General features: G+C 42.2%; 1 protein-coding gene across 2 annotated transcripts in view; it reads right to left on the reverse strand.

Annotated features, from left to right (window-relative positions):
- The window catches only part of ALK (ALK receptor tyrosine kinase), a 328,498-nt gene that overhangs the window by 227,652 nt on the left and 87,404 nt on the right, over positions 1-13,442 (reverse strand). For both annotated transcript variants that reach the window (XM_074578928.1, XM_074578927.1), the window contains exon 3: positions 2,245-2,409. In XM_074578928.1, the coding sequence (XP_074435029.1) occupies positions 2,245-2,409 (165 nt within the window). The remainder of the gene's footprint in view (positions 1-2,244; positions 2,410-13,442) is intronic.

A 13,442-nucleotide genomic window follows, 5' to 3' on the forward strand; every position in this document is an offset into this window, starting at 1 on the left:
AAATTTGCAGGAAACAGTGGGGGTTGGAATTACTGTGCTTAATTATTTCAGATTGAAACAGACCACACAACTATCTGTGCCAAGCAGCTGTAATTAAAGTGATTTAAAATAGAGAGATGCTAGCTCCAAGTGTTGATTTTCAAATGAGTCTTTATACGCACAAGAGTTACAGTCATCTATGAGATGCAGACCTACAGCTCTACTGAGGGGCTCTAGATTAAATTATCATTGACTATGATAATTTAAAAAAAAAAAAAAAACACCACACAAAACCAAAACCAACAACAAACCAACAAACAAGCAAAGAAAACACTCCAAACAAACCACCGTGCCACCCCACAAATCTAAATCCATTCAATGTTCCACTGGGTACTTGCCCTTCAGAATGGGAAAAAACAGGCTGAAGCTTGTGTTCTGCTAAATTGCTTATATTCCAGATGAAGAAAAAGAAAAAACACACCCGAAACTTTGGACTTAGAAATGGAATTTTATCCCAGTAGGCAATTGGAAATCATCAACCAATACTACCCTCATTTTTGTGCTATAGGGACAGACAACAGTCTCCTCTTCTGCTTTGACAAACATATAAAACTGACTGAATACAGACAAAGGTGTAACTTTACCAAAAAGAATCCAGAAGAAACACACATCAACAATATGCAGCACCACAGTCACCCGGCCAGACCCTACACCTGGAACAATACATTTACTTCCTCACAGGTTTTCCCCCATTTTTTTCCTCACTCCAGGAAAGTGACTGCTACTCTTCTCAATTCAAAACAAGCAGGTTTTAATTCCTAAATTTCATCAGTAGCCAGCTTGCATGAGAATTTAGAAAAAAGGAAAACACCTTCTCAGGCAGCAGACATTCCAATTTACCTTAAATTTTCACTTAACTGTATCCTTGTAGCAAGAAATTTAGTATGCGCATCTATGTTCTTTGATGTGAAAATTAGAAGATATTTGCATGCATCACAAATGTGGTCCATCTGCTTTACACATGACACAAATCCCAACAAAATGACTCGGTTTGCTCGTGAATCAGTGCTCAAGCAACGAGCCTCTAAAGTTAATTTATAATAGCTATCTGGGGAAAAGTACTATACTATTGATATGCATGAGAAAAAAGAATCAAAGAATGTCAAAGAAAGTGGCACTGAAACTTTTCCACAGTATTTGCCTGAACGTAAGAGCTGTTATAAGCAGTCAGACTTCAGGTCTGCAAAGTTAAATGCCATCTCTGGTGCTGGCTACTAAGAAAAGGATCCTTTTGCTTGCAGCTTTCTTTAATAGAGGCTTCTTGAGTCAGGGACTGTAAACAGACTACTGAATTAAATAACCAGCGATGAATGTATTCTGCAAGAATTCACCTGATCTTTCTTTAAACTTCTGGCCTCCATAACATTCATTCATGCATCTTATTACCACAGTTTATTTAGGTACTATATGACCCTTACAAGGAGACATTTCAAGCAGCAGGAAGGATGTTACGAATTTTTCTGCTTTCCCAGGATTAGAAGAGCACAAATACACCTAAAAATCGTTTTAGCACTTATAATCTTAATGAAATATTATGCTGTTCACAGATAGGATCATGAGCAGGAAAAGCAATTCCAACAAAAACTTTTCCAAGGAAGGTAAAAAGTCTATTGGACTCCCCTCTTTTCATGCTTCCTAGTTCTCTTTAGAGACAGGAACTTTTTTCTTATATTAAGGACAAAACTCATCTTCTGTTTTCTGACCAAACATAAAACCTAAGCCCTGGGCACAAGGATGTTGCCTAAAATGGTCTGCAAATACGCAAGCAGTAAACGGCACCTCGAGCAGAGGTAAAACCAGACTCTACTTTATTAATCTCTTCCAACCACTGAATGAGAACATAGGCACCATACTATTGTTCTCATCCGAATACTGTCCATGGCATGGGTCAGCCTGATTCAGATTTTACGCAACACTACATTGGATGTTTTGCTTCCCATATATATGATTCAGATTGCCTTTAGACAAAAAACAGATCCTTCATGTGCAGAATGACTCCCTTTGTTTGTGACACTGTTTGCACTCATTGTTTGTTGCAGCAAAAGGATTATAACTGTCTTAAGGACTTTAAGAGAACATGTTTGCTTTGGTGGAGTTTTGGGGTTTTTTGGTAAGTTTGGTGTGGTTTTTTGGGTGGAGGATTTTTGTTTGTTTTTAAAACTAACCACCACACTAAAGGTATTACATAGTTGTAATTCATCTTACCTTTCGGTGTATTCTCAGAGTGATCTCTCTCCGGTCCATCCAGGATGTTTAGCTGTGAAATCTCTTCTGCGCTCACTCTCAGCCAGGCATTGTTAGAGGTTGCCAGATCTTTTGAGGAAAGGGAATATTCCAGCTCACAAGGAGATTCAAAATTGCAGTCAAATACTAGAAAAAAGAAAACAGACATAGAACATAACATATTCATTAAATCCAGCCTCCTCTGTGCTGGAAGGTGTGTATACACATTCATTTTATACTTTATGTTATACAATGAGGTTGAAAGATATGGAGGAAGTCCATAAACAGACAGGCAAAAACATGTCCAAAATGGACTGCACAGAGTGGTTCGTTGTGGAGGTAGCAGCAAATCAAGAGGAAGGCCCAAGAGCCAGTAATTCCCCTTCAAGGATGGACAAAAGCGCAGTACAGGCTAAAGCAGGGAAAGACGTCATCTAGACTGAAAAGGAAATAGATTAAATAGATAAAAACAGATAAAATGGGACAGAAAGCCAATCTCTTCTGGGATGCTGGTTCAAATTCAACCAGGACCATTACAGTGCACAGACTACTGACATGCTTCGTAGTCATGTTCCATCTCAGTGAGCACAGGACTCTGCAAAGCGAGTCATATATCCTGGGCATATGGGACATGCTGGTAGCCATAGGCACTGTACCCCGCGAAGCAACCTTCTGACTCCCTGGGTTTGAAACGCTTCACTGAGGCAGCAGAAGCTTGATCTGCTGCTGCAAAACTTTAGCCTCCAGGCAGTATAGCCAGCATCTGCCTCTAGCACAGCCGTTTCTTTTGAGATGTTTCTCTTTCAGAAACCAATTACCCTGCTGGTGCAACTATGATTCACTTCCCAGTGTCCAATTTACTATCACACCGTAATTCAAGTTGCTTAACACCACATGCAGCAATAAGCTGCATGGATTTTACCTTTAATCATCAAGATTGCTAAATTTTCTGGAATGCCCTGTATACACTTGCTTTTGTCACCACAGTCAGCACTCAACACAATATTCAGTAAAGGAAAGAAACTTTTCTGAACTAACTCAACGTTTCTGAAAAGGCTAGATCCATTTCAAAAAGCCCAACAAAAAAAAAATACAGCTTTTTTTTTTGGAGTTTTCTACACTGTCTACTGTCCTGCCGTATCTATGCAAGTGGAACAAATAATCTGAATTGACATTAGCCAAATTAACTAACTTTTTTTTAAACTTCAATTACATTCTCTATTAAACATCTAATTTCTCCTTAGTGTGCACAGATTTATGTAGTTCAGCCTATTCTCCTGGTGATATAACATTTTCTAATCTGAAGGTTAATACTGTTGCCCTCTCACTATACTTTTCCCAGCTAATTTGCCTTTTTTAACAGCAAGCTGGAAGGAGCAGAGCCTATTTTTCCAGTTTATATTTGATTTTCTTAATCAGGTGTTTTATCATTCGCTCAGCATTTTGAATGCTTCAGAACACCATGGAAACAATATAATGTAAGGAATCCATATACACCGCAAAGCAGCAGTAAGAAGGATTATACATATTTCCTGAAATTTGAACGCACAAGTTGCTACGCTCTTCAGGCCTCTATGTTATCAATATAAATTTCATGATATATGAAGCACAGTTCAATGTAGGCAGCAGGGAACAGTGGATATATTCATGCTATACAGTTTACTACTGCAATATCATACCCAAACCTCAGACCACTTATCTCTAGTCCCTTAGATGTTCTTTCAAAAAAAAAAAAAAAACAAACCCAACATTTTTTTAACCCTATAAAGTGTTTGGAGTCTATTGAAATTTGTATCAAAGCCCAAATGGACAAAAGAGCAACCATATACTCAACTGCATCTTACAGAAGACATACCCTCATTACTGTATAGTTTAGTCACGGGGAACACCTTGAGTACTATGTGCTTTAAGGCACTGTCGAAAAAAAAAAGGCAGGGGGAGAAACACACCTCATGCAAGGACTTTTTTGACAGAACCCACAGGACGACAGAAGGGAAAGCCCAGGCCAAGAACAACACATGGCAAGAACAATCATTTCAAATCAACTATTTCATTCTTCGTGGGCTTTTCTCCCCCACCAGTCTGGCATATTTTCATGAGCTTTCCAGCAGTCACTGTTTGCTTCCACTCCTTGCATCCAGCTCCTGGGAACAGAAGCCTTTGTGCTCCTTACCCTCTTGCCCCCAAGCAGAGAAGCCCTTCACGGATATCCACAAGGCACTCTCATTTTCCTTCTCCAGTCCTCGCCCCCTGACACTCTAATTACGGTGCCTACAAGCACTTGACAGCCAGCTCAGCTCCCCTGTTCAGTCTCACTTTCCAGAACCTCCTCCTCAAAAGAGGAGCTATCAATTGGTTGTGAAGCCCTTAACACAGCAGGCCTCTGACCTACAAGGGACAACTTAATTGGGGTATGTGATTAAATAACAGTCATCACATTTAGTGTTATGACCCCTGCAGACAACTAATGCCTCTGCCTGAAGGGGTGAAAGTAAAGGAAAAAAAGGCATGTAGCAATACTATTTCCTTCCCTTGCAATGAATAGCCTACAGAAAAGTGGATATGATCTAAGATGTCTGTTGTGGTCAAGCTGAACAGCCTTTACAACAGGTTATTCCTTCACAGAGGAGGAGACTACTTGGCTCACACATCTGAGAGCACCTGCGATTTAATGAAAACTTGCTTGCATCTTTTACAGGACTTAATAGTTTGCCCCACATCACCAGATAATCTGCACTCTTCATAGGCTCTTATTGAAATGAATCTTGTATAAGAAACAAATTTCTGTCCTATTATCCTATTCAGTACAAAGAAACAATGTTATGGCAAAGAAATGTTATCTGATGCAACACAGCAAAGTCTATGCAAACAGCATCCAGTCATCCAAGCCTAACATTAACTTGCTACCCTCAAGCTTTTCTTCTTTTGCTATGTCCTTCAGTATTGACAATGTAATATACTTTATAAAAAAAGCATTATATACAATGCATACATTTGTTTCACTGAATAGCTGCTCTTGGTGTGGTAGCTGCTGCAAGACCATATAAACCACATTTGCAAATACAGAAGCTTCACAATATTTGAATTGCTGTCAATTATTGTCTTAACATGTTTAAACACGACACCAAGTTTATTTTTTTCTTGCCCAGCTAAACACATAAAGAAGTAGCCATATGCCTTTGGAAACTGAATAAAAGCCATTATACCTTTTCTGAAAAACAGCAAGCACTGCAGGAAAGGTAATTAAATCTAACACAACTTTCAGTGATTACTTTTCAAACCTACTACCAATATAAATTGACTAGATACAGAGCTTTAGGACTGTGAATAGTGTGCCTAGTCAGTAAAGTGGGGGTTTTTTTGTGATTTTTGGTGGGTTTTTTTAAAGAGATGTCACAAAGATTTATATCTAGTATATGCATTTATGCCACAGCTATATTGACATTATAGATCCTAAAGGCTCTATAGGAATTTAAGTTCCAGCAAATTGCAAAGTCTCTTTTTAATAACATTGCAAAAAAACCCAATCCCTTGTCCAACAATCTTTTGCATCTGCAACCACCGTATGCTAGAGAAACAGAACAGCTAATTTATTAGAAGTCTATTTCATCATCATTACACCTTTAAAGAGGAAACAAAAGTGATTCTTATAATCAAATCAAGATAAACACCTGTTTAAGAAAGGCTGTAGGCATCAATCATTTCAATTTCTGGTAGGTAAGAAGATACAGGATACCAATCACAGACTGAAAAGTAAATTAAACTACTATCCAATTGAAAAGACAGTGGAATCTGTGAATGTCTAATGACGTTAGAGTTTTGTGAGTGCTTCAATTTATTTATTTTTAGTCAACATACTTAACAGCAATAATTTGTGCACAAACAACTAAAATATCTGGCAACTACATCTGTTTCAATTAAACTCATTAGAGTTTTCTAATAAACAAATATCTTAAAATAGTACTATAAATAATATGCCAAAACACAGTAATCTGCAGGAAATATCCTCTTACATTGCTGCAGGTCAGATTATGGATCATTCGCTCTTTGAATGATCTCAGATCATTTACGTAACCACACATCACAGAAACATGCCTTATTTAGAACAAAAATACTCTAATTTAAAGAGATATTAAAAGCCTATTGTTTTAAAGAAACTAGTCTGATTATCCTTTCTTCATCTGCCCAACAACAGACTAGGTTTATTTGTTTTAAACGACCTCTCCTTTAAACCACAAAAAGCTTACCAGCAGGTGATTTCCTTTTAAGACTGCTCCTTTCTAGTTCTAGTGTGCCTGACTTAAAAGGGTCCTTTTCACTCCTGGTCTGCTGACTCTTACAAATCACTCCTCTTATTACTCTCAGCTGGTCACCCCTTTGGAAAGGTGTGGTTGTTTTCTAACCTCACTACAACGGACAAGGGAGTGGGTTGAGGTTCTCTGTTCTCAGAAGGACCAGCTTAGAGATGTACATCCTACCTGGCATCTCATTAGCTTAAACACAACTAATTTATACTACTTCTACAGACACAAATGCACAATGTAGAGGCCACTTACAGCGATCAAAATGGGACCACAGCCTCCCTCAAGAACACACCTCTTGCAGCTGCAACAATCGCAACAGCAGTATAGAAACAGATAAAATATTTTTGTGCAGGATGTCTTTTTTTATATAAATATTGACAGATATTCCTTGTGGAGGAGACATAATTTAAATTGTATAGTAGAGATGTGCTCTGCTGAGTGAGCTTTGAGACCTCCATCAATACCCACTAACCTCTATTATACTCATGTTATAAGGCCTATAAGCTTTTAATTTATGACAGGGAAATGACAAATTGATTTTCCAGTTATTAATCCTAGAGACAGAGCCAGTTCCTAAAGCCTTCCCCATTCCCTTTGGATAGAAAAGGGCACAGGGTGTTAAATCTAAGGGTTTTGATTGCCTCATCAGGCCCTTCTGAATTTCTATCCACCAGTACGGGGTACAATGTGGCGTGATACAAGGAAGCCTACAGCACTAAGTATTTCTCCCCAAAAATGGAGCATAAATAGGAGACCGTGATCTCTGGCTGTCAGCTCAGCAGATTGCTGAACACCCAGGAGGACCTCATGGAAGAAGGCACACCAAATACAGGCCTGGCCCTTGGAAGCGGGCCCTTTGCTGGCACAAAGAAGGGGTGAAACTCTTTGCAAATGGATCCCTAGTGCCACCTTTCCACCGTGCAACTGGAGGTACAGCAGCAATTTAAAATGAGCAACTCCACCAGACGATGGAACAGCACAGAAAACAACACAAGGGGAAAGGGAAAAAGGTGTCAGCAGTTGCACAAATTAAAGAGAAAAAAACAATTGCAGGGTTTAACTGCCTTGTTTCTGCCAAGAAAGCAAGCCTGAAGAGATATTTTCACCTGCTTCCTTCCATTGCTCAGCACTAAGAAAGGGCAAACCGGCACATTTTAAGGAATAGTATGACATCTGTATCCCTGCCAGGTACCCCAGGCCTTACCACCCCAGCAAATGCCTGCGCTGACAGTAACTGCCTGGTCTTTGGGCTGCTGCTCCAGGAGCTGACAAATGTGAGAGCAGCAGCATGGCGTGACAGGGAAGGGGAGGAACTGGGGAGGCACTCAAGGAGCCCCATGGCATCGCTCCGTACAGCGCGGCTTTGGGGTCCATCCCGCCTGACGTGCCTCAGTTAGTGCAAGCGAAGCGGTGAGGAGAGCAGCTGTCAGCACACCAACCCCTCTCTCCCTGCCCTGAGGAGAGGCCTGTGTTTGTCAGGGACCTCCTTTTAATTCGAAGCTACTTAGAGATGTGTCCTTCCTCCTCACCAGCAAGTCTTCATGTATGCTCCCGCAACCTTGAGTGTCGATGTCCAGTCAGGGTGAGCCTGTCCCCACTCTCTCCCCGCTAGGACGCCCAGCCCGCCCCACCCAGCCACCGCCCCGGCGGCCATTTTGTGATCCCTGGGGCCAGGCCAGGCCCAGAGCCCTGGCCGAACCCCAGTGCCGGGTAAGGTGGCCAGGCCCTCACCTAGGGGATGGGGACATGTCCTTTTGGCCAGCTGGGGTATGGGGGAGGATAGGAGGTGTCGCAGTAGGGGTCGGTGAAGGCAGACCCTCAGCGTCTTGCCCCCTTTGCCTCAGGTCCCCACACACCCTTCAAGGCAGTGCCCTGTCCTTTCCTGCTGCCCAGGGCCTCTTCCTACCTGCTCGCTCCGCAGAGGCTTCCCAGCCCCTCCACCTCCAGCTCACCAGGAAGGAGTGGGGCCCATCCCTGACAGGGATGGCAGGACAGCAGCCCTGGCCCTGTCAGGGTGGCAGGAGGCCACCAGGCCTGCGCTGCCACTGGTGCCGGAGGGGGCCCATATTGCCGGGCCAGCCCTCACAGGTGCATGCCCCCGAGGGCTCGTCAGAGCTCGCTGTGGGCCAGGAAGATTTCACAGCAGCTGGTTTATCCCTGGCATGTTTTGGGCGAGGGTATAGCTGAGGCACGCTACCCACTGAGCAAGGTCAGAGCTGACTGCGCCAGCGCTGCTCGTCCCCTCACTGCCCACTTTGAGAGGAAAACCTGCTAAGGTTTTCTGCCAAGGTGGGGGGGGAGCTATTAAAATTCGATGGCTTTCTGAAGAAATAACGTTTTAGAGGAGCAGTACCACACCCCAGGAGGCATAAAGACACCTGCTGCATAGGAAGAGGGAATGGCCCCCAGGAAGAGGGCCAGTGCCAGGCGCAGGACGAGCTGCCTGCCTCCCCAGGGATCTCCTGGTACCAGGAGTGTTTAAATTAATCCCCTGGGGAGTGAGCCACAGCTGCATGGGCCACTGCTTAGAGAAAGCAGCAATAATGCAACCATTCATTTATTTGTTAAGAGAATCTTTAAAATGACAGCAAATACTTTATATCCACCCAGCTCCTCAGTGCACACCAGGGACTGAATCACCAAAATCTTTGACAGCTGCTTTGTTCGGTGGAAATCAAGCTACAAAGAAGAGGGCCAGGACTCCTTTATCAATCAATTATAAGCACAGTCTTTCAAGACAGCTACAGAGAGAGGTGTGAGGAGGGGGTGTGAGGAGAACAACCAGCAATAGCACTCATTTTCATTCTTCAGCTCTGAGAAGTGACAGAGCTCATCCTCCACACAAGAAATATTTGTCCACCAAGTCTCCCATGCATGCAGCAAAAACAATAAATGAAAGTGCATTTTTAATGCCAGTTCTGGCCAAAAGACTGAAGTACCGACTAACAGCCATTGTTAGAAAACATGCTCCAGTTGGCGCAAAACAGTGGTTGGATGAACTGTCATGTTTTGACAATTCATACAAGGGACCTCTTGCATGAAGTTTGAGAGATCTCTAGAGAAAATGAATACTTGAGAGACAGGGAGAAGAGACATTTGTTGTCTTACTGTATGTTATTTTATTATTGAAAAAATGTTGAGCTGTCATCAGCATATTGTCTACAGATGAAAGAGGATATAAGGAAAAGAGTAACTTGAAAGAAACTAAAAATTTCTCCCTAATAAGATTTTTTTCATCTTTCTTGCTTAGCACAGCCTCCAGTTTAGCTAGACAGATGCTGCTTTTCCCGTCATTTTCCTCCCCCTGGATTTCAGCACCATTGCACGTGGCAAAAATACCATCTAATTGTTAAACAATTCTTGCATATGTATATGGGGTCACCGCATCTGCTATTTTTTATCAAGCAATTCTATTAATCTGGTGTGAATAACTGCTGTTAATTAAAGTCTTGCGCTATTATAGTCATAACACTATTTCCAAAACTATGTGACAGAACTTCTAAGACTGCAAAAAGGATGTTTGAATTAAGGTAGTACATCACTTTTGCAATATCTTTACTAAGAAAGAATTGATTCATTTTACCTCTGGGACAAAGTATTATTCTCCTCATTCCTCCCCTGACTTTATTTCACCTTCCAAATAGGAACTTGTTGTAACAATTAGTTCATATCCATGCCACGATGAGCTAAGTGTCATGATGGCTTTATCATTCTGAAGACATCAGTATTAGTCTGATTTGTTGTAGGTTTTTAAAACAAGTAGTCATAGGAACCTAATTGTAACACAAATTCATCTGGCTGGTGCCCTCTTTCTCTCCCTTTTGTTTCTCTTCCCTTTTGTTTGAGTTTTGTGTCAGCAGTATCTACCTGGTATCCAACTCACATGAACAAAATGGTATTTTGAATACGTGCACACGAGTACTTGAATTCAGCAAGCTGCACATGACCTACCAGAGAAAAAAAATCAATAATCTGACACGTCACTGAGCGACCGCCATGCCACTAACCATCAAATACACAGCGAGAATGACCCCAAAATATTCCACAGTAAAATTAGTCCAATGCATTTTTTATTTTTTTTTTTAGCAAACCCAATTCAGGAAATGATGAACTCATCACAGACGACATTCCATTAGAAAGTGTAAAAAATAAAAAATAAAAAAAAAATCAAACAACAACAAGCCTGTCAAATTTGTTTTCTGAAGACATCGAGCTGAGTGAAATTATTAATAAATTGTTAATAGAGGCCATCCTTTGGATTATGCTTTTAGTCCCTATTAAATCAAAGCTGTGAATAATGATGCACTCTTGAAGGCATGTGCTCCTCCTCTGCTGAACTCATCTTTTGTAGACATTTGTAAGCACACTAGTCATTTGGTAGCCGAATCTGCTATTTGCCCCTGAGTTTTAGTCCCAGTTAACTGTGGAATCCAAAACACCACTATTTCCTAAACACCAGGGGGGGCGGGGGTGGGGAAACAGGAAAAAAAAATAATCTGTAAACTGTATTGCAGAAGTGTGACACAGCCTGAGAGAGGTACTTCTACATTTTGCACAGAGCTGGTTCAGAACAGCCAAGGAGCTCAGCTGCCCCTGGGGGATCTCGCAAAGAGATGCCCAGAGAGCGCAGTGGCGTAAGAAGAGCTAAAGCCACCTCCTGCTTCCCAAACAGTCCAACATGGCAACCCTTAAAGCCGTTACTCTCATGAAACGTGTTCTTCTTTCAAAACAGAATTTAGATGGGCTGAATCACATTGGGTTTTTTTCCAGTTGTTTGCAGTTGCCACCATACCCTGCCAGGCTCATGCTCCAGGTTCAGTGTTGTTGGCTGGCCGGGGTGGGGATGTAGAGGATGGGGCAGAGAGGGGGGAATTAACTGCATGAAGGCTTCCAGGCTTTCGGGGGTGCCCGTCGTCTGGAACCCCTGTTACAGAATCTTAATGGATTTTATGCGGTGGACAATTGATTTCTTATACAATACCTATACAGAAGAGAAAATTAATATTCAACCAACCAGGACAAGAAATGAAATATGTGTCTGGGTGCAGTTAATCATGTAACCCTCAGGACAGAGTTCCATCAGTGCTGCAAATGAGAGATTAATACGCTACCGTAAGTCTACATACGCAAAAGGCATTAAAAGTTTTTTGTAGCCACATGAAATAGTCTAGGCGTACTTCAAAGAGAACAAAAGAAAACACAAAAATATGGAGATTTAAAGATTCCTCCTGTCCTGCAGGTTGAACTCACAGATAATTCTGACTTCATATGGGTTTTTTTTAAGTCTTTATTTTCTAATAGGCAGGTGGATTTTGCATCTCTGAGATGGCAGATGATTAATCAATGCTTGGATAGAGACAAACCTAGAAACCTCTAGACAAGAAAGGAGAAGGTCTTGTGAATCATAGAACCATAGGGTTGGAGGGGACCTCTGGAGATCATCTGGTCCAACCCCCTGCCAGAGCAGGGTCACCTAGAGCAGGTGGCACAGGAATGCGTCCAGGCGGGTTTGGAATGTCTTCAGAGACAGAGACTCCACCACCTCTCTGGGCAGCCTGTGCCAGGGCTCTGCCACCCTCGGGGTAAAGAAGTTCCTCCTCATGTTTAGGTGGAACTTCCTATGCTCAAGTTTGTGCCCATCACCTCTTGTCCTGTCCCTGGGCACCACTGAAAAGAGCCTGGCCCCATCCTCCTGACACCCACCCTTTAAGTATTTGTAAGTGTTGTTAAGGTCCCCCCTCAGGCGTCTTTCTTCCAGAATCCTGATGCTGTCAGGATTTCCAAATCCCTCAGCCTTTCTTCATAAGAGAGGTGCTCCAGTCCCCTAATCATCTTGGTAGCCCTTTGCTGCACCCTCTCCAGCAGTTCCCTGTCCAAGAGTGAACGCATCACTCTCAAGTGTCCTGTTGTGCCAGTGATTATCTTTTAGGATTGTCGTGTATAGTTTCAAAGATATCATCAAGCACTGTTCCTGCCAGAAGTACTACAGGCAGTCCGTTAGAATTTTTAATACTGAGCACAGGAGCAGGGAACTTAGTTTGGCAGAGCAAGCAGGACCCTACATTTCAACTTACTCAGCCTTTCAATCCAAGAGATTTTTTCAATAGCAGAACACAAGAAAAAAGTAATGAAGACAACTAATATTGCCCCATTCCAGCAATGTCAGACAGTTAATTAGATGGGTCCTATCAGATGATTAGGCAAACAAAGTTTTGATAGAAGTTTTATAGAGCATTCTGTGAGCTTAATCATGCTGGGAGCAGGGAGAAAAGCTTCTGACAGAAGAGGAAAACACTCTATTAGTAAAGGACTGCTGGGTTTTATTTCTGCTAATGATTTTGGTGTGATTTTGGATTAACTGCTGAATCAGAAGGCAGGGGTGGGTCCTGGGACAAGGTTACTCGCCTAAAACTTGGATGGTCTAAATTTGCCTTCTGCCTTGCTCTGCTGAGTCCCTGTGTGACCTTCACAGAGCTGTTCAGATCCAGAGCAAATAATCAGTTGCTGAAAGGCACTGTCCACCCCTGTCATGCTCACAGCTGTTCCGGACAGAAATCTAGATCCCTGGGAAGTTTACTAATAAACATTCAGGTGCATATATGCTGCAGGTATGCAGAGGAATATAGAGAAGTTTTAAGAATTGTCCTCTTAGGCTTGGGCTATGCTTGCAGGCTCTACTCCACGTACCACATGCTGCATATCTGAAGTGGCAGGAAGTATGTCCGCTTAGTGATGCTATGCAGTGTTCCAGTCTGAAATGTGTGATTTTGAAGGCTACTGCTGCCCCTTTCATGTAAAGGAGGTTCTGCCAACTTCTGGAAATGCTAAAGTGCAAAGCTAGAAAAAAAAACCAAATTACTCCTGCCCCTCTTCAAG

This window comes from Larus michahellis, chromosome 3, assembly GCF_964199755.1.
Source record: "Larus michahellis chromosome 3, bLarMic1.1, whole genome shotgun sequence".
Classification (NCBI taxonomy): Eukaryota; Metazoa; Chordata; class Aves; order Charadriiformes; family Laridae; genus Larus; species Larus michahellis.